The sequence below is a fragment of the Temnothorax longispinosus genome, chromosome 10 (genome assembly GCF_030848805.1).
Source record: "Temnothorax longispinosus isolate EJ_2023e chromosome 10, Tlon_JGU_v1, whole genome shotgun sequence".
Lineage (NCBI taxonomy): Eukaryota > Metazoa > Arthropoda > Insecta > Hymenoptera > Formicidae > Temnothorax > Temnothorax longispinosus.
This window is the reverse complement of record NC_092367.1, coordinates 586,663-612,908: the sequence shown is the minus strand read 5'-3', so window position 1 is coordinate 612,908 and position 26,246 is coordinate 586,663. Positions and strand designations below refer to the sequence as shown.

The 26,246-nt window shown below is 49.0% G+C and overlaps 1 protein-coding gene across 1 annotated transcript in view; it reads right to left on the bottom strand.

Moving 5' to 3' along the window:
* Positions 1–26,246, bottom strand: part of Ds (dachsous cadherin-related 1) — a 68,263-nt gene that overhangs the window by 30,283 nt on the left and 11,734 nt on the right. The window contains exons 3-9 of the mRNA XM_071791993.1: positions 13,507–13,670; positions 12,721–13,125; positions 9,901–10,309; positions 4,955–5,233; positions 3,290–3,516; positions 2,043–2,709; positions 1,600–1,950 (exon numbers count right to left, since the gene is read on the bottom strand). Of these exons, the coding sequence (XP_071648094.1) occupies positions 1,600–1,950; positions 2,043–2,709; positions 3,290–3,516; positions 4,955–5,233; positions 9,901–10,309; positions 12,721–13,125; positions 13,507–13,670 (2,502 nt within the window). The remainder of the gene's footprint in view (positions 1–1,599; positions 1,951–2,042; positions 2,710–3,289; positions 3,517–4,954; positions 5,234–9,900; positions 10,310–12,720; positions 13,126–13,506; positions 13,671–26,246) is intronic.

Genomic DNA, 26,246 nt, shown 5'->3' with positions numbered 1-26,246 from the left:
GTTAACGTCTCTTATTACGTATCAGAACCAGTCAGTACACAACATCAGTTAAATTATATCTATATTATAATTTTGCACTCAACAATGTAAGTGTAATATAACACATATTGTTACATGGTGTTATTTCTCTTTATTAAATATATTTATATTTTGAAAACTGGATCTTTCACAACTTAATTTAGTACTGTAACAACTTACCCCGTATATGAGGCCGGTTACAAATGTCGTCGCCTTATAATTGTTATTGGTGCAACAAAATTAATTATACTATTTAGTTAAAAAAATAATTTTTGTGTTGTATAAGCATGCGGCTATTGAAAAATTCTTTTGCGGCTTGTATTCCATTTATTAGTTACGTGTAAAAACATTTAAAAAAAAAGTGTACCAGCTAGCTCCGGTCTCTCCTGCGTGCGTAAGGAAACTACTAGTGTTTATCAAATGTTTGTGACACATAATTGATATTTTGCTTATTGACGATTTTCTCGCATAATGAAAAAACTCATTAGACGTTGATGCGAATATGCGAGACACAATCACACATTGGATGGACAATTTCCGGGGAGACCGCCTTCGAGAAACACGTTTTTTTCTCTTGAATGCCGGATTCCTCCTTGCGGGACTGCTAATATATGCCGCGGACTCGTCCAGTCACACACTTGTGAGAGACTTCCACAACGATAATTAGCGGCATCGCCAGATATTAATTCCCATGGAAGATGTGGGAATCTTTGCCGTAAATTATAACGTGAACGAGTTCGCTCGAAAGCTCGTTATCGCGAGGAAGATGCGAGGACGCATTTCTTATAAAAATGACGGCATATTCCATGAGACGGACAAATCTCGGAATTTTCTCGATCGCAGACGACTTGCTTTTTAAGGCGTGCGTGCGAGGAGAAGATGCAAACGAACGGAGCCGCAGCGGGGTACTCTGGACGGAACGGCATCGCCGACAACCCCGAGGGAGTCCAAGCCGCGCGATTCATTTCGCTGAATTTACTGTAATGCTCGGTACCGGCCAGATTCGAGGCAATTATTCCAGGTATTTTCGTAGCAGAGCTTTCCTATTAGCTGCGGCGAGTGCGTGCTGAACAGTAAACGCCGACGCACACTATCTACGCCGAAGACTCGCTCGAAGAGAGAGAAAAGTGAAATCGCGATCGTCAGAATGCGAATGAGACGCCTGAGAGAAGTACGAGAGATAGTAAGCTGTAATTTCAAGTCCTACACACTTAAATTGACAGCCCTGTTTTTGCACCGACGAAGACTTACGCACCATCGAAACAATAAGGACGCAGTATCTAAGAAAACCCTCCATTTTCGGTCCTCCCGCACATCTTCGTTATGTCTCGGAGATCAATAAATTTCGACCGCGTTGCTTGTTTTGTTTCTCACGAAAATATACCGAATGTTATACGCCGTGAACACACGTTTATGTCGCTCGAGATCATCAGAAATCTGCCTAAACTAGTTTGATGATATTATTAAACTTCATGTTCAGTCATCGCAATGAATAATGAAGAAATTTGACAAACTTTAGTCTAACTGACACAGCACGGTGGAGATATATAAGCGATCGCGCGATGAGATCTTTGGTCTTACCTTGATCCGCAATTGCTGGCCCTGCAACGTTCACCACGTGCGATCCGACGTGAAGGTTCTCGGAAATCTTGACGATCGGATTAGACAACAGTAGCCGAAGAGGTCCGCTTGGCTGCGCCGCCACCGGGTTCAGACTCAGCTTCAGCACGGCCTTGCGTGGTGGCGATCCGTGATCGTTGGCCGTAATCTCGAGGTTCGCGGGCTTCGTGATGGGTTTCACGAGACTTACGATGCCCGACTCGTAGCCCACTGTGAACCGCGACTCCTCGTTGCCCGAGGTTATCACGTAAGATATCCGACCGTTGTCGCCGGAGTCCTTGTCCACGGCAACGACTCTTACCAGACTAGCACCTGGTGAGATTAGGAAAATAAAAATTTGATTAATCGTCCTATGTGTAGATCTGTGTAATACACTCAGTTGAGTGACAAGATATGACACTTACCAGGCAGAAGATTCGACGCGACGTTTATCTTGGTGAACTCTGGCGCGACGAAGACGGGATCATTGTCATTCTGATCAAGGACGATGATCCTTGCGGTGACCGTGGAAGCTAATTGTTCTCCTGGCAGTGCCCGGTCTGATGCCTTAAGAATCAGAATATATTCCGCTCTCTCTTCTCTATCCAATTGCTTGGCCAGGGTCAAAGCGCCAGTCAGAGAGTCCACGGCGAAGCAACCCTTCGGTGGGAACTCGGCTACGAGACCGTACCTGAGTTCTCCGTTCAAGCCGCTATCCAGGTCACTGGCCGTGAGATTGTAAATGGTGGAGCCAATCGCAGCTTTCTCGGACACGCGAACAATTATCGGATCTTGCGGCCAACTCGGCGAATTATCGTTGGCGTCCTCTATGACGATCTTCACGGAAATAGCGATGCTCTGAGGATTCCCGAGCGAGGTCGTGTCCAACGCGCGGACATTCAAATGGTACTCGCTTACATTCTCGCGATCGAGCGAGTGAGCGACTACTAGCTGGCCCGAGTTGCGATCGACGTCGAAAGCTGGAAACTCGTTGAGCGGCGTCAGCGAGTCCAAGGTGAAGGCCACGCGACCCGCGGGACCCGCTCCCGATACTGACCCCACTGTGTGCCCGATACTTGCATCCTCGCGCACCTGAGTGAGGCAAGTGTATATTATCAAACCCAGTCCACACTTTATTTCTTATATTATAAAAATATTTTCTTTTTTAAAGATAATTTGTGTGTCGATCGAAACTGAGGAAGTGTTACTTAATAATTAAGCCAAGATAAGTATTTATATTAGTATTTATATTCAAAAACATTCATTTATGCGTATTAATTAATAAGAAAGATAAATGTTGAGTCATTAGGACATATATCTTTTTAGGAATTAAATGGGGCAAAAATTAAATGATAATAAGTGCAAAATTAAATGTTTAATTCAACGATTAATAACAACGAAGATCATAAGAGAGCGATAAAATTTCAATCTCCCATAGAATTCTCTACAGAATTTCTAACGTGGCATAAATTGTGCGAAGCTATCCACGGGATACGCACGTAACAACGGCGGCGAGACGCCGTCGGAGGGATGTTAGCGCGATCATAAATGTTCTAATGAATAATTGCAAGAGGGAACTATGAAGTCCTCTCTCCACGGTGTCCAGCGAAGATAGAAACAAATCTGATGGGGAAAATGAATCCTACCGGGTGGTGCGGTCAATAGTACTCACGTTAAAGGTAAGACTGCTGCTGGTGAAGGTCGGCCGGTTGTCCGCGAGTGCCAGAACTTCGATTTGCAACACGCGCTCGCTATGTCGCGGCGGATGACCGGCGTCGGCCGCCCTTACGGACACCCGGTACTCTTTGCACTCCTCGTGATCGAGCATGGCCTTGGTCCTGATCATGCCGGTGATCGGGTCGATGGTGAAGACATTGTAGCCGTCCGAATCGGCTCGGCCTGTAGCGAAAAACCAAGTCAGGTTGTCTGGACGGAAATATTCCTCGAGAGATAGACGGACAAAATTGCGTCTGGATGATTATTCTCGCTGTTGCAAACTTGAACGCGGTATAAAAAAAAATTCTCTGATATCTGTGCCGTTGACCCTGAGGAGAATCGTGTACGCGAAATAAGCGCCGCGCGATAGAGCGCGGAATGAAATGCCTACTGACGTGGACGGGGAGAGGTACATCGTTGCACTCCTCCACAATATTGCAGTATATCCCGCGATGCGATGTTAAGATTTAATCTCGCGATCAAGATTCTTTTCTCGCTAACCGGTACGTGCAATCGTGAAAATTCGATTCCGATCCTAGCCGCCGCCGCAGTGAATTAACGTAGGGGAGACCAGGGCTATATGGCTCGTGTACTATTTCTTAGTATTTATCTTGAGAAAAACAGTGGATAAAAAATTGCGAAATGATCTTTTTTAGATTCTAAATCTAAATGGTTCTTTTCGATTCTAAAAAAACCACTTCGCGATTTTTTATCCACTCTGTTCCTCTCAATAAATACTAAAAAGTAGCATATGGACAACATGCCCCTGGAGCCATATGGTCCCGGTCTCCCCTACACGGTAACAATTCCTCACAAGGGCGGCGCGGCGGCGAGGCACATTTCGCCAACGGATAACACGCCCGGCAAAAACGCCCGCGGTCGCTTTTAAGACCGTGCATAATTGTTTCTGTAATTGCCACTGAGTTATTAAAGTCTCAAAAAGTCTTGCTCCACCGCGGGAGTCTCTAGAGCGGCCGGTGAAAAAACCAAGTTCACCATCTAATCTCCGGCATGTAAGTGCCCTCTCGCTATTTCTCTATTATTCCCGAGTCTCCGCGACTCAACCCGGCGCCTTCGTAACGAAGTCGCGCAATTATTGAACGTGTACACGCACACACACGACTAATTGTAATTTATATATTTTCTTACCGGGATAATCATACCGAGGTAAAAGCGCGGTTTCCTTAATTAGACGAACGGCGCGTAACCGATTGGTCGCGCACAGCGACGAACAAGTAATCGAGAATGAAATAGCTACCACCGTGAGATTAAGACACATTTCGACGGGATAAATTAACCCTTAAAGGCTACTAGGTCCACATATAGACCTAGAATCTATTTTAACGTTAAATAATTTATGTTGCTCAAACCGTCTTCAAAGATTGATGTTTTTGGACAATTTAATATTAATTATTGACAATTTTTCTAATTCTATTATATTCTTCAGTCTTTTCTACCCCTATTTCGTATAAAATTTTTTAAAACTTAGTCGATGAGACCCAGAATTGTACGCGATCAAAGTTGCGAGGTCCATATATGGACAGTCTCAAGTAGTCGAGACTTGAAATAACGTAGCCTTTAAGGGTTAAAGCAACGTTAAACTCAACGATCCAACTCTTACCTTTCGTGATGCTGTACGTCACCGAGGCGTTTTCCCCGAGATCCGTGTCCAGCGCCCGCACTCTGGCGATCTCCGTTCCCGGTGGCTGCTCCTCCCTGACGCTGACCTGAGCCCCTTGAGGATCGACGATTTCAGGCGAGTTGTCGTTGACGTCCAGGACCGTGACCTTCAGAGACACTCGGGCGGCTCTCGACGGTGTCCCTTGATCCCGCGCCTCCAGAACCAGCTCGTGGACGCTTTTCGTTTCACGATCGAGCGGCTCGCACGTGGTGATCTCGCCTAACGATTGCCGAGCGAAGGGGGAGGGAAAGAGAAACAATTAATTTTCATTGCGCTTCACGAGAGCCGCGAGACCGTCGAGCTTGGCTGGCGGTATAGATAGCGAATTATTAACGATCTATTAGCAATTTCCCAACAGCGCTGCGGGTAACGTCTATTAGCGGATGCCGGGGAATATTTATGGGCGCGCGACAAAAAGCTCCGTACCGGTCTGTCTTGATATTAGATGACGCTTAAAGACTCTCCGAGCCCGACGGATCTTACGTGCCGACTCTCAAACACTGGCGCGACCAATGGAGATCGCGGTGCGGACGAGAGCAGGGAGCGCATTCGTTCGTATATATAAAATCGAATACGTATACGATCGGCCGATCGATCGTCTCTCTCGTCGATCGCGCGGACGTCTAGACCGACCTTATCAATTTTCCTCGTCGAGAGAACGGTTAATTGGATAATCGCTGCTCGTACGCGCATAAGAACCATTTGTGCGCGGTCGCTCGTATTCCTCGATCGCGCCTCGATGCCGGGAGTTTCGTTTTTCGTTTCCGCTTTAGCTTTCTCTCTCTCCTTCTCTCTCTCTCTCCTCGCATATAATAATCATACTAGGGGCGTACGTAGTCGCGCGTGTAACGAGGTCCGCCGTAATTACGTATCGCAGGGAGTAGTCGGAGTCGGAGGGGAGGAGAACGAGAAGGGTACGAATAAGAAAATGAGAAAGAGGGCGGGAGAGGGCGAGCGCATGGCGGAGTAAAAGAGAGAAAAGGTGGAGTCAGAGAGCGCAGAAGGGACTCGGTCTCCCCACCTTTGATGCACCTGGCCGGTGCATTAATGGATAATTAAACGAGCGACTAGCCGAGCAGCCGCTAGAACTATTCCAGGATCTGGGAAAAGGGTCGGGATAATAATTCGTGCCCGAGACGACGACCCCTATCGATGTCCGCGCCGACGCCGCGCCGTGCCGGAGCCCCGGCCTGGTGGCGTGCCACCACGAATTCTCGACGTACCTAATCGAGTACCATCGCGACCGTTTTAGCGTTCACCACCGACGCGGTGGCTGGACGACGCCGTACTCCTCCGTCGTCGACAAGACAAACGATCGACGGGGGACATGCAAACGCGCCGGCCGGCCTGGCCGGGAAGATGCCATCCGCGCGTCGAGGGATACCATCGCGCAACAATAAGAAGTATATCGTATAGGACGCGTGCGCTAATGCGTTTCTTGTGTTAGCCGTGGGACCGCGCGACCGATCTCACCGTCATCCTCGTAAGAGGAACGTGGCTTTTTGTCTTTGCATGCCTCTTCCAATATTTGGAAATCCATCGCGGCGATTGGATGTACGAGCCCGTAGTCCCGTGACGGACGAACGGACGGTACGGCGTCGATTTCTCGAAAATCAAACAGTCGTTCGACGAACGGAAACCGTGGAAAACCACCTCGAGGAATCCCAGACCGGGATTAGATCGAAGTCCGCGCCGGGAAGGGGAACCTGCTCGGCGGCTTTGCAACGCGCGCACGTTGCAGTTGCTAAGTTGCAGACTAGCTGAGCAAGCTTATCTTTAATTTGATCACCGACACAAAACCACATACCAAATTATCGACGCGCAGAAAAGCCGCGGGGAAATGCCGCTAAACGTGTTTTTGCCACGCTGGAAAATATATCGCTAAATAATCTAAGATCCGATCGAGGATATTTTTATATCACGTTGCTTAATTATAATATAAATCGACCGTAATCGTCATTCATCACGACGCGGCGCGCACCGGATGGTACGCGCGCATGTAGAACGTAATAAATGAAGTGAGATTATCGACTTTATTTTTTTTTCTTTGCAGATCTTTCTCGCACGAAGTCAACGCACTACAAAGTGATCGCTACAAGTACAAGATAGTGTCGTAGAAGTATCACCGCATGCTTGAAGTGAGCGTGTATCCGTTTAGTAGACGAGCCACGTGGCGCGGATGGCACGTGGCCGCGCCGCAACAGGTATCCGATCGATAGGCGAGTCGGTCACGGTAGGTCACAAGGTCACGGAAATTCCTCAAGTCGCGATAATTGATCGTACCGCGCGCGTATTGCAATAACAGCTTAAAATGCACGAGAATTTCACACGCGAACGTGCGCGTTACCGCGACTCGTGTCGGAAGAGAGAGATGCCGAAGTCTGTGAGGAACGCGACTTCGACATTTCCGACGAACATCAAGAAGTGACACGTCTTCGAATCGTGCGGAGGAGGAGGGGGAGGGGGAGGAGGGAGCATCGACTGCTAACAGCCCCTGATCACATATTAGGAACCGGTCGGAGTCGCGCTGACAATCGAATATTCCCTTACTTCTCGTCGCGTTTCATCGCGGACAAGGGCGTGCCATTCCATAAATCACCAGCCGGTCGATCTCCCGACATTGTAAGCCAACACGCGAGGGGCCCCCTTAATTGGATGAATGGAGAAAAGGGCGCCATTAAGCGAGTGTTACGAGGACGACCTACGCGGAAGGAACGGCGAGAGGCACCGCCGCTCGAGGGTTTTCTCAATGGGAGATCCCTCGCGGTTAGAGCTCCGATCGAAGGACAATGGCCGGGCGAAATTTCAACTCACTCCGCGCCGCAGGTCCGTTGACCGGACAATGTGCAGTCGCGCTGCATGCACACAGCGCGGGGATTAATATAGAAGTACTCGTACGACAAGACAGCTGATACTTCCGGCAGTGCGATCGCCCCCACCCCCATCCCCATCGCCGTCGTTATTCCTCATCTTTTTTTCTGCCTCACGGTCCTCCTTCGTCCGCGCGCGGTCGGTGGATGACTCGAGAAGTCCCACCTCTGCAAATAGGCAGCGAAGAAACGAAACGAAGAAAGAGAGAGAGAGAGGGAGAGGACCCGGGTCTCTCGGACCGGAGAGCGTGTACACAAATACTCCCGTGTCGCATGCCAATCAAACTGCGCGCATTGCACACGCGGTGCGCGCCGCGCCGCATACGTGTGCGCGTATTTCGCGGCGTGTGACGGGCCCCGGGCCCCGGTTCCTGATGATTCGTTACACGCCGACCCAGGCGAAAGCGCCACTCTTACCGGATTATATTTTAATACCCACGAAGCGTACACACTGCCGCAACTTAAAATGAGTTATACGGGGATCCCGCAAAAAAGAAACGATCCTCGTGTCGTTCCTGTTACTTCAAGCCTGGTAATTTGGTAAATCGCCATTGAGCGACATCGTCGAGCTTAAATCTCGGCGGTCGTATTTGTGAAGTGTCCGATTTATTTAACAAACGTATTACAACGTATAGTTTAAAGTGACGAAATATTATCAAGGGATTTCGAAATAGATCTCCGGCGAGAGGCCTGGCGAGCCGAGCAACGTTGCCCAGGGACGAGGAACTCTTTCCATCGATTACGAAATCGTTCAACAATGGCGCGGCGTAAAGGGCCGTTAGGTTGACGCAAAAGAAACGCGTAAATTACACACGCTGATGGCTAGAGGCCATTTGGTACCATTAATAGTCTCTCTTTTTCCCGCACGTAAGCGATCCCCTTCCACCTCACGCGCCTAAATGGATCTTTCGTTGGCCCCGTAACGTCCGTTTCTCTCTATCGTATCGCCTTGAAAGAAACGTGAAGGGACAAGGGAACGGAACATCGCGCCGACCGGCGATTCAGACTAGGAGAATTAATAAGAAGCTAGCGAAAGCGCGTTCAATTTTTATTTAACAGGCTAAGAACCTGTCTTAAACAGGAAGTAACCGCAGGCTGCCGCCGCACTTGACTTTGAGCGAGGACGCGAGGAGAGCCGCGATAGAAGATAGCGGCGAAGCGTAGACGAGAAAGAGATCGGTTAGAGACGTTAGAGACCGATATACGAGATTGAACATCTGGCGAAAATAAAAGACTCTGGCGGCGGACGCGGAGTACAATTATGTTCGCAATAGCGTCTCGAGACGAAGGGCAGGGATATAATTTAGAGAACCGAAACGCGTGAAAGATAAAGTTCGATAGGATTTCACCGAGGATTATCGATCACGACGCGGGCCATCGCTTCCGTTTTCGTGGCGCCGCATTCTTGCGCGCTATAAAAATATACGCGGCGTCGCGAGTATGACAATAATACGAGGCAAAGCGTCACGACGACGGAGGAAGAAATTCCAAACGCACAGCCAAAATGTTAATCGCCGCGAATCGATCACTGTCACCCGTAGCCCCGGAGAAGCACCGAAGGGACCATCCACCGAATCAGGAAGTTTCTCCTTGTAGTATACATCTCTTATTCACGGTTGTCGAGTAGCGCGGCCGTAACTCCGGTGTGAATTTAACTTGTCCGAGAACGAGCCGGTCGGAGAATAATGCGATTCCTTGCCGGATCCGTTCAATGAATTCTCGAATTACACGTTCGCAAGCAACTCGAGGACGCGCCGCGAGAACGAAACTCGGCGAAACCCGTGGAAACGATTCGCCAATATTTTTCTCCGCGAGTTTTTTTCGAGCTGCGTGGGCATCTCTCCGGCTCTCGGTTCTCGAAGCCTCGGGCCCGGGCCGGCTTTCGCAAACACTCGAGCGTCGTTGTGACGAGAACCTATATACTCTGTAGCGTTTGACGGCGACGCAAACGAAGAGCAAACGGAACGAAGCGAACGAAAAACAGGAAAATAAGATACGGGGGAGATAGCCTCTTACCTGTGTCGGGATCGACGGCGAAGCTGCTGTTGGCTTGGACCACTGCGTATCTGAGAAGCGAGTTCTTGCCGAGATCGGGATCGTTGGCGCTCACGGAACCCACCAGAGTGCCCGAAGGTAGATTCTCAAGCAGCTCGAATCCGTAGAAGTCCTTTTCGAACTGCGGATCATTGTCGTTGTCGTCCAGGACCATCACCAGCACGGAGGCACTCGCGGTCGCCGCGGGTGATCCGTTGTCAGTCGCGAGAACCGTCAAGGCGTGCCGATCGAGAGTTTCGCGATCCAAACTCTGCGCCAGGTAGATCCAGCCAGTGGTGGGGCTGATGCGAAAAGCGGTGGAGCCCTGGAGACGATAGCTCACTCTCGCGTTATTTCCCGTGTCCTGATCGAGTGCCATTACCTGAAGAATCTGCAAATGACGAAGAATTACTTCACGATAACCAATATGTCCAATGTGACCATTCAACGAATTTATTAATCTAATTATTATTGAATTGTACGTGAGCGCGGCGACGACTTTAACGTCTTCACAACGTTTAGTACAACAAATTGAAAACATCAAAACATGCACGATGGAATGTTAAAGTTCCAGACGAACAGAACCACGATGAAAATCGAAACAAGAGCAATCGTGTCATCCGCAGACATTTCTCGCGATCTCGCGGGAGCGAGAAAGAGTAAGAAGAGGAGAAGAAACAGAGGCGACGTCGGGACCAGTCGATCCGGTCGTTCCGTATTAATTAAACGCACCCAAAAGGACCGCGAACCCTAAACACGTTCGGACCAGACGATGTTTTCCAGCGCGGGAGGATGGTGAATTGCGAAGGTCGAGGAAAAAGAAGGGGAAGAAAAAGCGCAAGATCGGGAGGTGTATAAGGTCGTGTCTCGCGCATGAACTCGCGGCTTACGAATGATGGATGGTGATAGAAGGGAAAGAGGTGGGAGTGGAGGAGGAGGAGGAGGAGAAGGAGGATGAGAGAGACGCCGCGCGACCGGGTTGTCTTCACGGAGGACCAGGAGGGAATGGGATGCAAGTTATCATTAAACGCGGAACCTGATGTAGAAGCAGGCAGTAATGTGTCTAACTGTACGTTATTAGTTCACGGTGGGTGAAGGGTTACACTCACTGCCAAGTTACTCTCTCGCTCCAGCTACTTCCTCCCTGCCGCGTATCTATCTTTGACGCTCAGATCTTCCTGTCTCATTCCATCTTTATCGTATACTGGCGGCTGAGATATTGTCCGGATATCACCGATAGCTCACAGATCTGTTTCGCCGATAGATACTACAGATATATACCTAATACATCAGGAGAAAGATGGAACGAGAGATCGAGTAGCGATGAGGGAAGGAGGAAGAGAAAGAGGAAGAGAAAGGGCCAAGACGAAAAAGAGAAAGAGAAAGAGAGAGGGAGAGGGAAGCGCGAATTGCGGCGACGTCTCTGCCGTATCCGCTCGTGCGTTGTATTAAAAATGCGACGTCGTTTAACGGGCGTATCTCGTGGCAAGGATCTCTGCCATTCGTCATCGGTATCCTCGTATTCGGGATTACCCTCGTTCCGTACGCGGCTACCATCGCCACGAGGGAGCGTCGGACCTACCAGCCGCGCATCAACGACGACCCGGTTCTCGCGAGTTTCGCGGCTAATGACTCTCCCTCTTCTCCCTCGAGACACGGTCCCTCGTCGCAAAACCTCGCCGTCGACCCAAGCTCACCCTTATTTCAATTTTTTACCGGGTAATGACTGATATGTGTACATAATTACAGGGAGGATAGATGCGCGTTGCCGTCGGCGATCTTCGCGGATGGACCCGCGCGTCTCCGAGCATCGTTTTCGGATTCGCTCTGGGCGTCGCTTTTTTTCCGACAACGAAGATCGAGAATTTGGGCGGAGTCGAATAACGCAGGAATTCAAATTTCTCAAATCTAATTTCAAAATTCCGCTATTTTTGATATAACCGTACGTAACATGATAGATCTTTTCCCGTTGGGTAAATGGTCGGGAATTTACTCGCAAAATGATCGACTATGTGCGGCGTTCCTGCGGGCCTATCGGCTGTTACCTATCAATCCTAGGCCGCTCTCGTGGAACTCGCGGCTGCTCGCCGCGATCGGTATAAACCGCGGCAACATGCCGCGTCTGGATATCAGATTATCGGGCATTCCCTATCCATCTCCCGGCACCGAACTGGTCCGTCGAACAACCACGACGGAGTAACATCGGCTAATCTCGCTGCAGCGTGATGCAACGGTCCGGTTAATTCCGTTCCTAGTCGGCGCGGGGTTAATTCTCTCTTTGCCTACAAGGTGAACTTCGCGAGTCAACGTCTTCTTCTTCTTCTTCTTCTTCTTCTTCTTCTTCTCCTGTTCCCTTTTCTTTCGAGAGAAACTACCCGGAAGGGGAGTAGACGACTAGTATAACCGTGGCGTACGCCTGGCGATACGAGAGGGGGCAGAGAGTTCACAAGTGCGTCCTTCCTGGTTGTCCCGGATAAAATTACGCGTCCCAGAGACAGGCGAAGTAAGTTTCGATGCACGGAAGCAAAAAGAATCTACCCGAGGAAAAAAGGGAACCATCACTTCGGCCGTGAAGAGATAGCCGATGAAGAGCGGGAGAAAGGCTGAAGAGAGAGGTTGTTAACTTCTGCCGCCTCTACCATCCGATCCAGAAATTCTTTCTCTCCTGCTTTCTCTCTCTCTCTCTCTCTCTCTCTCTCTCTCTCTCTCTCTCCTTCTCGTTTCCTTTTTCGAAGAACCCTACCGCATCCTCTCGACAAACAAATGCTCGCGTGACGGGCGTGTAATGAAGATTTTTCTCACCTGGGAATCGAGCCTGGCGCCTTCGGGAACCTCCACGTGATACTCGTTCCTCTCAAACACTGGGGGGTTGTCATTCACGTCCTGCACCTCGACGCTCAGGCTGAGGTTAGACGAGAGCTCGGCGCCGTCCAGGGCACTTATCAGGAGGCTGTGCCTCTGCTGGGTCTCGTAATCCAATCGTTTCGCCAAGTAGAGCTCGCCGGTACGCTCGACTATCCCGAATAGATTGTTGCTGTTCTGACGGAGAACGTAGCGCATCGACTGCGACGACGTGATGTCGGGATCGGTAGCGTGCGCCACGTACAGGGGTACGTGGAGTGGGTGCGATTCCGGCACCGAGATGCGGACGGTACTCGTGCGAAACGACGGCGCGTTGTCGTTCACGTCCTCCACGATCACTTCCATCTGTAACGGAAAGAAAAACACGGACGGATGTCGCGTAAGCTCATAATATTCTGCTGCGATTGATCGCGGTTTTCACGGCGGCATGCGAAAGCGGAAAGCGCTACTCGTGCCTCGTTAAGCGAAACTCCGACGAACTCAAGTACCGTATATATCTTTCAAAATACGATACTAATTCGCTAACGAGCATGCGCGCGTCCGCTCACTGAATATTAATACAATAATATCGGTGGGAACGCAAAAAATCGTAGCGCGGACTTTTCGCACGCCTCGGGATTTTATTATATGTGCATTCAGGATAAATATATTGAGAACACGGATAAACGGCTATGATTACGGTGAGTTAATACCGAGATACGATGATTATCTGGATGCGCAATTTACCTGGCAATATCCAACGGAGCCGGCATTACGTGCCTCGATGCTGAGAATGTATTTGTCACGTGATTCCCGATCGAGCGGCTGTCGAATCCTCAGCGTCCCCGTATTGGGATCCAACGAGAGATCAGCTTCCTCCCTTGCCAGATAAAACCTGCTTGGTCGTTCGCCTGGAAATGCAGAATGTATAATTTAAATAATGTATACAGATATACATGCATCAGATATAAATAAAGGGGGAAAAATAGCTTTAAACGCGGGAAGAGAAACACATATTGCGTTAATTTATTCATAATAAGTCTCGTCGTCCACCTCGTTTAGTGGGGACTAATTAAAACAGTTATATCGGAATAATCTCGATAAATTATGACGCGAGTATCAAAAGTAGTTGAGTTTCCGGTTGCATTTGCATTGAAATTTGCATTATCGCAACTTAGTGTTTTTCATAATGGCTTCTGGTTCACCAGACGTTAAGTTGATCGACGTGAGTTGCTATTAAATCACGATACGTACGTCGCGTTCGCCGCTAAACCGGGAGATCGATAACTATAAGTCAATTCCACGTCTGTCGATTCCATACAAAGTTCTAATGAAGATGTCAAATTGATTTGCTTTTACGATATCAACGATCTTCAACGAGCGGTACACACATCGTTAGATCGTTAGAAAAATACTCTGACGTGCGGCGTGACTGCAAGCAAGATACTCCAGAGAAACGTTGGCTGAAGATGTGATACCTAACATTAACGTCACTTTGCGTCACGATATAACTCGTAAAAATTAGAAACAAAATCACAATTTGCTATACACTTTGTTATTTCTACTTTTATGTATAAAAAAAGGCAAATTTATTCTTTATTAAAATTACGTGGCGGCACCATAAAAGCGGACTAGTCGAGGTGCTAAATAGATCCCTACGAGAGCTGTCGCGCGAGCATCGCTGAGATTTCATTCGTCACGGTTACGGTTACGTCATCGGGGAGCGTTGCGCTCGAAGGATCGTGTCCGATTGGCGGCACGATCTCCACAGCTGATGATCTTCGGCAATGGTCGCACCACAGATGGGCGAAGTGGCCCGCGATCTACGTTCGTGATGACGATACTACCGAGTATCGATCGTTTGCCGCTTACGGCGAGAACGGACGGGGCACGTGTGCTCCGCACACCACCATGTGAGTGCGAATGAGCGTCGACGGATGAATGATGGCGGTTTATCGATTCCACGACATCGACCTCGATCGACCTCTTCACACACGAACCGGCCGCCCAGTCCCGCTGCCTCGGAATCAATTAATAGCCAAATTGGCCGGTCATTACCGCTGGCAGATGCAATTCCGTGATGAACGATTTAAGTGGCGCGAGCACGCGCGCGCTTTCTTGACGAGGTTCGTTGGCGATCTGTACGCCCACGTCCTCCCGAAAACCGTATAAGGATCCTATATTCATAGGGAAACACAATCGAAATTATCGCGGGGTTCAAGTCGCGTGATACGAGGGATAGCCGACGGTCTGTTTAGATCTAACACGTCGCGCCGACACGTGTCCCCGACCCGCCGCGCCGCTTGATAGATGATGCTGTTTAATTGGACAGCTTAACTCTTCAGAGAGACCTCTTCTCAAAATCATTAGTTTGTCAGTATCGAGTCAAAGGCGGATCGCTAACGCACGTCGTTCCTACGTAAAAAGGATCTTAATCAAATTGATGAAAAAGCGTCCCCCTTCAGTTTACTTTTCGCAATCGGCAATTAACCGTTTTATTAATGATGTATGAAATCCGGTCCAACGGCAATTCATTACGGCCCATATGGGCCTTTCCTGCGTTATCCGACGTCGCGCGCCGCGAAAACACATCGCGAGGCCACATCCAATTACAGACGTATCCCGTCTCGTACGCACACGCAGATAAGGCACGCACCGGCACGCGTTCCTGGATAATTGCTCCGATCGATCGGCGACTTGATCGCCGTAAGTCTGGGGCCAAAACGGGAACTGCGGATCATTCGGATCCAGAACGTGCTGTTCCTAGATACGTTTCGACAAATCCGTCGCGGGAGATCTACCGCGACGAGACCGTCTCCCGTCGATCCCGATCAACTTTTTCTCCGCGGTGCGACAGGAAAAACCAGGTAGACGGGAAACGTTATCGTCTCGGCGAGTCGAGTTCGAGAGATAGCCGTCCATTCCATTTCCACGATAATTCGTGACGTCTACGTCGTCGTCGTCGTCGTCGACGATGTCTGTGTCGTCTATATCGAATGTCGTCGGTGACATCGGGTGACATCGACCGTTCGACCAATGCCTTAAAGATGGTACTCGGTCGCGTACGTGGACGGCATAATTTATAGACCGCTATTTATACTCGATCCAACTCGCTCGTCCTTTTTCCCCGTTTCCCCTTTCGCATCGATACACGCGACAGTGTGGAAGACGTGCCCACACGCACACACGTGCGAATAACGGCACGAACCTCGGTCAGCGGTGCCCAACACTTTGAGGAACATTTCTTATTTTGTTCGGGAGAATTAAAACAAGATTATCACGAGGTCTGATCCGCGAGAAAGTACCATAATTCTCAACGCTAAATAATTCCGCGAGCATTTACACGTCCGGGACACTGATACAATCCTCATCATCCTCAGCTCGTTTCGTCCGAAAGATTGTCCGGTCAGACACCCTATATACGTGCGGGCGCGCACTCGCGCGCGTATGTGTGCGTCCGACGAGTATACGCATACTTGGCTCGGATCGGCTCATTCGGTAAAATGCATGTGCGAAGGATTGAAACACCGCGCTCTTGCGTGAACGTATATACGCGCGGCGCGCGTGTAATTACGCGAATGCGTTGGTACCGCGAGAGACTGGTCTGGAAGATGTACGCGTTTTATATCCACGGCGATACCTCTACCCATCAGCATTCGGTACCCGTGTTATTAAACGTCCGCGTGATCTTTTTCCACGGGCCCTGCGCGCCGCGAGAGGAGGGTCCGCCGATCCTGTACTACTCCCCGTATATAATTACGATTTACTCCGCATCCCGATACGCCGAGATACCCGCTCGAGTATCCTCTTGCCCGTGCAAAAGGATTTCGACGCGCGACTTCGGAAGGGTATGACACGCCGGACAAATCTGTGTCCCTTCCCGGCCGGTATAAGTCGCCGTGGCGAGAAAGCTAGCCATTAAGATACGCGCATATTTGGCAATAAATCTCAAGGTACAATAAAATCAAAGTGCGCGAATATTGCGCATTCTCCCTACGAATACAATGTATTGCAATTCGGATTTTTACCTTGCTTCAAAAAACCGCAAATAATCGATCAATTATTTAAATATTACAGTTAATTAGTAAAATAAATCTTGAGCAAACGGATAACTTTTTCAATTATAAGAGTTAAAATTTGGTGAGTATTGAAATTTTATTGCATGGAAGCCAAGTTTTGCAATATTTCGTAAAATTTACGAGGCCGTAAATAAGGAAAATTGTACACAAACTTCCATTTCCGCGCTGTTTTCGTTGCGCTTTAGAGCGTTATTTTTATTTAGAATAATCGTCTGTACAAGGTGCACATGTAACGTGGTCACGTTTTTCTCCCACCGGTGCCGGTTGTTCGCGAGGGCTTCGTCACCCCAGTTACACACGCGTCCCCCCGGGGTGCCCACGTGGGTGTAACGAAGACAAATCGCTCGCGTATTTGATTAATTCGCAGAGATCGCCGGTCCGGCGCTGGATTCTCTCGACCTCCTCCTTCCATCCTTCATCCTCCGGCATCGTGGATCGAATCGAGAGCGAGTTTTTGCCCGACGAGAGAGATGCCGGGGCAGGAAAGAAACCCGTAACGCACTCATTACTGATTCTCGCCCTTATGCGTTCTCCGCACGAATGGCACGGTTAAAACGAGACGTTCCGTCGGATTTCTACGAGAAATTTCTCGGTGGCTGGCCGGCGGGAATCGACGCCACGTATTCGACATGAAAAGTTCACAGACGGCGTTATCGAACAAATTCGTAATGTCTGAATATCGGGCGAAGCGCGAGGAGAAATCGAGCGACGTCGTTCGCGCATTGCGCCTATGAGGGGACTATTATCGCGATTCTCCTTTCCTTTTTGCATCGACAAGAGCAGTCTTGAATGGCGAAGGTAGCGGTCAATGTTTACCGATCAGCATATCCTGCTTTCACGGCATGCGTGTTGGCGGGACCGCCGCCGCGTGCGTGAACGTATACGCGATGCACCCGCGATGCACCCGCGATCTTGCATACCGACTTCTGCGTATTGACCGTGCGAAGCGGTCAGGGATAATCCCGCCCACAGTTTCTTTCCTCATTCGATCCTAAACAATGCGAGTAAACGCGTGCAACGTATTACCTTTTCCGAAATTTTCTACAAGTTTTTTTCCTACTTTTCCCCTATTTCCGCGAATTTCCTTTCCACCTTTACTTCTCGATCCTCGCTTTTCGTGCCGGTCTCTTTTGCTCCGTCCTCTCCTATCCTTTTACATCCCGCTTCATTCCACTTCACGGTCCTCCCCTCCCAATCGCACAAATGGAATTCATTTCTAGTTCCTTGACTCCCGTTTCCCACTCGTCTTCGCGTTCTCCATCTCTATCGCCGTTCCGTGGCTGTTGATTCTGTCCTGTTTTCATCTGGGTCGTTCCCACATGCACGACGTATCGCGGCGGCGACAACTACGTAGACGATGATGATGACGAACACGAAGATCGAGGATGCTCATGCAATCGCAGTAGCAGGATGCTATTTATTTATCTTCGATAATGCTCCCGAGGCTACATTTGCCGCTACGATATACCTACGTGCGTGCATGCGTGTGTGCGTGCCGTGTGTGGGCAGCGGTACTAGCTATGAGAAATCGAAGCGAGGCTTCTAATTGGTCCCGGGAGGATATATTGAAATGAAGTCGTCGTGTCGCGGGGAAAATATCCCATTGGCGCGGCGGACGCACGATAATGGCCGCGCGTTAATAGAAATTCGCATCCCGCGACGCGTTACGATTTTCAATACGCGGCGGGAGCATAAATCGCGGCGACGCGACGCGGGTATACGTTAATTGTCTAAATGCGGAAAGAGAAGAACGAAAAGGGCGCGAGTGATCCTCCGTTAGGTTGACCGACAATTACTCGTGCGCGAAACAGTTCATAAATCATCCCCGATGATCGTTTTTTTAAATAAAGTATACGCGTCCGCTGCCGGCTGCGCGTGGTGTGTGCGATTCTAACGCGGTCGCAGAAAACGCGATGCTGACTAATTATCCTTCTTCATTACCTGTCTCATTCGTAGGCATACCCGCGATTTATGTACACACGGGCAGAAACGCGTGTCTTCACGGAGCGATCTAATGTAGGGAACAAATTGCTCGTCATTAAACAGCACCAGTTTTTCGTTATTAACTCCGCCGCGGTCTCTCTTTCGCGCGATGCGACGCGTATTACCGTAAATTTCCAACAACGGGAGCATCCCTCATCCCTCTCTCGTCCGGCCTCGCTCGCTCCCGCGCAACGATCGGCGCGCGTACGTATAAAAAGACGTCCCGATGTCACGGTCGTCTGGTACGCGAGCGACGTTTGACGCGTGTTCGCAATTACGCGCTCCCTTGATTAATCGACGAGACGCATTCATGAATAACCACGTCAAGCGGTCGCTCGCGAGGGTAGAGGAGACGCGAGCTTCTCGTCTAGGGGCCTCGCGTGCAAGGTGCAATCTCATTTGACTGAAAGTCCCCCGGGTCGTTGTAACCGTCGCTAGTGAGCCGGGCGAGGGATGGAGGGAGGGAGGAAGGGGTGATTATTCACTTTGGTGTACGCCAACAATATTGGCAATGAGACTGAAAAGTGCGCGTGCGCGCGTGTCGCGCAAAAGACACCCGAGCAAAAAGTGATTGCGATCGGTGGCGAAGTCGTTATATTGAAATCAAGACGTCCGCCCGCGGACTTCTAATCACGACGCCAAACTGGACGTTCCGGATTACCCCTTCCTTCCCTCCTCTATACGTAATAGAGTTTTTCTACGTTCGCGTATCACACCGCGTGGATCGACTCGCGTTTAGACGGCTCTTGATGAGATCTCCCGCGTCGCTTCTTACGGGATTTAATAACGCGCTATTAGCGTTTTTTTTCCGTAGAAATTTTTCAGTTCCTTCTCCGCGTCTCGCTGACTGATAACTATTAACGATAACGCGTACACGGGATGTGTTTCGCAAGCCTTATGAATATTTCGCGAACATTAAGAAGTATCCCTTACATCGCGGAGAACGCGCATCAAATGGAGAGGCTCGTCTTTCAGTCTCGCTTGTAGAATAATCTGAACGAGACCAGTAACAGTGATTAAATGTTCGAAGCCGCGTATCTACGTTAGCTCGAGGTTAATTATCGATTTTTAATCATTGGTATACCGCTGGTTGCTACGATAACATACAGATGGCCATATCGAGGCCACTGCACTCTTGTGTACATACGTTGCACATCAGAATCATGTTCATGTCGCAGCAAGAAATCGTCAAGCGAGACGACGATCACTGGGTCTCTTCGCGCGACTCAATTTATAGAATTACTTCAACATATTTTTTTTCAAGATCTCACGTCGTTTTCATTTTGCAAGAGAAATGTCCTTTTCAGGACGTTCCTCCTTCTCCTCCGTCTTCGTCGTGCAACGAATGCAATGCGCGTCAGACCGAACTATATTTATCGCAAAGTACACGGCCGGTATAATTACTTGCCACGTTCGGAAGCCGCACGCGAGAACGACGAGAAGCCACGTTCGTTCGCTGCGTGATAAATCACAGATCGATGATCGGATCATGGAAGGTCTCGCAGCATGAGATCTCCTTCGTGCTTACGCGGTCGGCACGACGACGCGACGCCATGTAACTCGCGACGGTGATTTTTCTTATTTTGCTAATTAGCTCGTAACGGATCCGTCTCGCTCGCGGTCGCTCGAGGAAGCCGGTCGATTCTCTCAAGGGCGGCTGCCGCGAACGTTTACGATCGCCGCGCCGGGAGTATAAGCTCTCGTGGTCGCCTTCGGTGGACACTTTGTCGCCTCCGACGCCTTTCGCTCTCTTCCGCGTGTCGACTGTAACGTCCATCCCGCGACCGTAACAGAATTACGAGCCGTCCCGTTCTAAATACCGGCGCGGAATGCTCTTTCAGCGTTACGACAATAAAAACGATGTATAAATTCTTTTAATGTTGAAACATTAGAATAAATTTCAGCATTTATTGTCGGCAGTGAAATTTCGAAAAGCGGAATACTTATATGCGGAAATTTGCCGAGATTCAAACGTCTTCGGAATCTCGGTGCTCTTGCTAAGTCTCTTCGAGCAGATAATCGTTGTGTCAACAAATCACTGCTGGACCTTTTGTGACCGGTAATGACGGAGTGACAAAAAGGAGCGAGAGTAATCGCGATTTATTGCGTATATAACGGAGCGTCGCTTTTGCCGTAGCTTTTCGCGCGGCTTCCAGCGCGATCGATTATTCCCGCGGCGACCGCGGAATGTCCGGTGTCAAGTCGGGTCTTTCGAATGAAAGGCCCGACCGTTTGCATAAATCCGTGGATTTTTAATTGGACCGGTAGGGTCCGCTTATGGGCGGCGATCGAGATAGCGCGACCGCGCGAAAACGATCCGTCGAGTCCGGTCGCGCCAAACCCGAACGAGGAATTGAGTATCTCATTAATTAGGGAACGGCACGTAATCAAATTTCGGAAATACGCTTAGAAATGTCGAGTCGCGGTCAGCGTTGAATGGCCATCGAATCGTTCGCTCCGACTATAATTATCGCTCGGCGGCCTCCAATCTGGAATGCATCTCTTGATATCGCGGTCGTAACGGTGCTCCAGAACAGTTGCACGGCGAGCACTATAAAATTCGGAATCTATGGGGGATTCGCGAATGAAGCTGCATACGGACAGGAACCGACAGACGCTATACGAACGGACAGTTATTGGACAAAAATCCTGGAAAGAAGATCTGCGTTCTAACAAAAAGATTAAACAAGAAAAATTAACTTCGTTCGCCAGTGATTAAAAACCAAAAAGTATCCTTTATTAACTCGACTAACTGGCAAAAATATAAATAAATATTCACGACGTTTCGATCCTTGCTTTGAGCCCTTATCAAGTGAAATCCGTAACAAGTCTATGGCAAGTTTTTTAGTTTTAATTTACAATTAAAAAACCGAATAGATAGCAATAAAATACCAGTGATAGCGGTTTAGATAGTACCTTTGATACACGAAACCATATTGCGATCCTGTATATTAAAGACCTAAGCGAGAGCATTCGTCGCACTCTAAATAGGTCGAATTGGATGTCTTATGTAGGATACCTAAAAAAAACTTGCCACGGCTATTAAAAGGGGTAAAGATAAACTCATGATGAATAAAGAAACTAATATTGTCTACCAAATTAATTGTAATAACTGTGACGTTGACGTTTCGTATATAGGACAGACAAAACGGCACTTGGAAACTAGGATAAAAGAGTACCGGAATGATATCAAAAAACGATAATAATCTCTCGGTTTTGAACAAACACCGGTTATATAACAACTACAATTTTAATTGGACAACACCTAAAATGTTCCATAAAGAAAGTAATACGAGGATAAGAGAGATTGCTGAGATGTTTTTTTTATGAAGAAACAAAATAATACCATCAACTTAAAAAAAAGACAGAGAATCTTTAAATAAATATTTTCCTAGTGAACCTTCTCTCCTAACCTCCTATCTCGGTCTTATTGCCGAGTTTAATCAGTCTCCCAATCACCTTCGCACGTGTGACATGTCAATTTAGTGCTAGAGATCATGCATATGAACCTTCGACCGAACACGTGCAACTTCATAATAAGAAAGAATTGTAATTGTCACACGAGACACATAAGACCCCTTGCAGTTCTTTAAATTCGCCTTCTATTTAGGTAATTTTATTTATATTATTGCCAGTTAGTCGAGTTAATAAAAAAAAAGATTGAACCTCAAAAAGTGCAAATTAAAGAAAGAATTCGGTACGGAGACTCGTCTGACGAAGGGACGCCCTGAAATCTCGACACGATCGTCACGGAGGCGCCGCGCCGGGGTGGACGCTGTCGAGGATCGATACGTGCCCCCACGAGCTCGCCACTCGCCGTAGTCGCTACCGCGCGCCGTCGCGTAGCGAAAAACGATCTCATACTTAAATAATGATGATTAGCCGCGGGTCGTGGTAGCGTCGAGCGACGCGACGAATGCGATGAAGAAGCGATACCGTGGCGGTGGTATGTTGTCGTTGACGGGGGTCCCGGCTCGTCCCTCTTTCCTCCGCGCTCGCGCTCGCGTTCACTCTTCTTCTTACCACGAACCTCCATCACGAACCTCCCGAGACCGCATCTCTATCCTTCCGTCTCCTTCGATCCGAGCCGCCGGGCTGCCCCGCTCTCGCGTTTCGAATGTCGGTGCGCCCGTTTACGACTATATCGGCGTCCCGTAGCGCGGCCGCACCGGTGCCCCGCGAGACGTTAAACATCGAGGTCGCGCGGCGATCCCCTCGGCCGGAATGATATTCGTTAATGGGAGGACGGCCATTTCTTACACGGCGCGCGTGTAATTGAAAACTGGCAAGAAATTTAAAACGCTCAATCTACGACACGTGAACCGGGTTGGCCCTTTTACTTTTCAGATCGCACGTCTCTCTCTCTCGTGCAGCCTCTCGCAGAGAGTTAGAACGCGTTTGAGCGGATCGATTGAAGGATATATGATATGCCTATTGACACTTCGGTCTATTGATCGTCTAACCGATCATATCCGTCTTACGGACACGTCTGTCTTCTTGTTTGGCATGTCGTCCAGATCTGTCTCCCGCAGCGAGGCATATTTATCCGCTCGCGGCTATAAGTATTCGTCATTCCCAGTCCCTCCCTCTCTCATCGGACATTACGATACCATGTCTCTAGGGTGTTACGCAAATAAAGACGCATATAATCCATGCAACGTATGTAAATGTTTCTGCAATTTGTTCTGATAATAATTCGGGTAACCATAATTCGGACGAAACGGCGCCAACGGAGAGGTTTAGACGCGTCCAGCTAAAGAGTTCGCGACGCTGAAGAAAACACGCGTAACCAACGAGGGGGGTTTGTTGTGCCAGGGCAAATAATTGACCACGATGTGCGCGAGTGCACGCGGTGTACAATAGCTCAAGAAACGCGCGCGCGTCGGACCGTCTGAACAAACGAATAGAGCTTTATACATGCATTAAACATCCCTGAGTGAAGACGCGGCTAAATGGTCGAGTGTACGTCCGGCGAGTAACCGGACGAAGAACTGGAGAGATAGTAGGATGGGTCCAGGACGTGCGGTCCAAGCGAGACAGACAAGACAATGGACAGTGACAATATAATGCCGCCTGGCTTCCAGCGACGTAAAAATAAATTAAAATCAGATTCATCGACGTTGGCTAGTCTAAATAATGACGCTGTTCGCGAGAATTGCGAGAAATACCTTCGCGACCGAGAAAGGCACAGACAGGCGTTATCTCCGAAAATGCTGCGCATGAAAAGAAAAAATAAATTTTGATATTTTCGAGATGCGATGTTATCTATACATATATAAAGAACGAAATCCATGTCGTGTGTCGAGGAGGTATCAAAGGGTTAGAGTACCTGTGTACTATTATTGAAGCGCTTGAACGATTCGCGAGTATGAGGTAAATCGAGAGTGGCACACGATCCGGGGATTCGCAATAAGACCGGATTGCACAGAGTAATGTTGCCGGCTAAAAGACCGGCCGCGGCGGTGAGATCGCCACTCGCGGAGCATCGACATGCGCTCCTATCGCGCACCTCCGGCACCCCCTTTCGTTTCTTTTCTGTCGGGACAATCTCATCTAGGATTACACCACGATAATTCTCCCGCAGCCGGTCCGACGAAATTCCAGACGTAGCGGAGCCGCTCGAGGGATCGGATCGTCGAAGGTTCTGTAGAAAGAGCGGGAAAAAGATATGTATGCACGGCTGCACGTACACACACACGCAGGGGCGCGCGCAGGGGAGACTCCGTACACAGCTTCGTGCGATGGTAAACGGCGATAACGAAGCGCGAGATAAGAGCCGTGGAGGCGCATCATAGAAGACGCGGAGAGAAACACGGGGAATACGGAGAGTCGAGAATCCCACTCTATCTCCTCTTCACCCTCTCGTAACGTTTCTCTCGTACCAGCTCGATACGTTGTTATCAGCGTATCTACAGGATGTCCCACAACCAGTACTTCTCAATCACTACGGGGCAAATCAAGAAAACGGCGATTATTCTAATAGCGTTCCATTAAACGCAAACGAAATTAAATTCTTGCGAAAGAAATAAAGTAAAATTCCGCGGTCAATATTGCAGGTCAATACGCATTTATTCGTGGAAATGTTGAAATACAGAATCGCGATTTTCACGTCTCGGTCGCCTTCTCGTCGTGATTGTGATGTGGGATTGGAAAACAATTGGGGTGATCGCGGTCCCGCATTCATGCGAGCGAGAATCAACGTTGAAGTCGCAGTTTCACCGCGAAGATCCATCCGCGCGATTCATGTTTCATGCAACTATGAAACATCTGTGAATTCCAACGATATATGGCAGCGAGGCGAATGCGAGGGAAAGAGTATATTCGAAGGATTTGCGTTGCGAGTGATTTCGAGTTCTAACGTATGCAGCACGCGAACGATCTTGATAATCGATGCGCAGCTTTTCGACGAGCTGGAAGAAGGAATATCGCCGGAGAGGCCAGTCAGCCCCTCGTGGCGAACCTTGCTGATCTTGTACGCCGATGAGGCGAGTTGCAACCTTGCAACATGGATAAACGGCGAACAGGTAGCTCGCAAAGATATTAGAAAATTCTATTTCGCCATCCTCGGCTCTAAGAGATCTCGATATGAACGGGTAGGTATATCGATAAGAGGTATGCGTGATTAGAATATAGAACAGAAATTTAGAATAGAACCCGTCCCGATTAACCGCACACTATAGCGTTTAAATTGAACGGCACGCGAATACCGGAAAAGACGAGAGAACCATGCGATTGCTGGATCGGAAAGTTATAACGTCGGTTGCAGCACGGTTGAGATTTCTACGATGCCGGCTGCTTCTTTTTACCCCGGTGCTGCGGCTTGCAGCACCGGGATTGAAAACGATTGCGGTGAGGCGACGATGTGCAAGCGGCATGGCGCGTATCTCCGTGTGTGCATGCGTGTGTTCGTGTGCACGCGCGCAAATGCGCGCTTCTACGGTCGAGATAGCGAGGCGTACCTGCGCAGCACGGTGTATCTCGCAAGCATCTGCGAATTCCACTGATCTGCGAACGACCTCCGCGGTGGAATACGTTCAAAGGCACGCTTTTCCGAGATTCCCTCTCTCGGCGGAGGGAACTCGGAATCGCGACCTGAGTAACAATGGTCGCTGCAGCAATCTTGCGGGACTAACGCTCCCGGAGGTAACAACAATGTGGTGAACAATGATAAAATAAATTCAGAGAGGAAAGAAGCGCGGAGAGAGACACGCATGCTTGAAAAGCATGTTCCGATGGGATACAAATGGCATTCGGGATGTCAATGGAGATTCCGATGATATTCATTTAAGATCAGAGATAGACGAGAAATTTTCTTTAATAGAGTTTGCAGAAAGTTGACTATAACATTTATTGTTAATAAATGAATGCCGCCGCTGGTATGATAAATGAATGATTTGCGTGCAGCAATCAACAACCACTATAAAA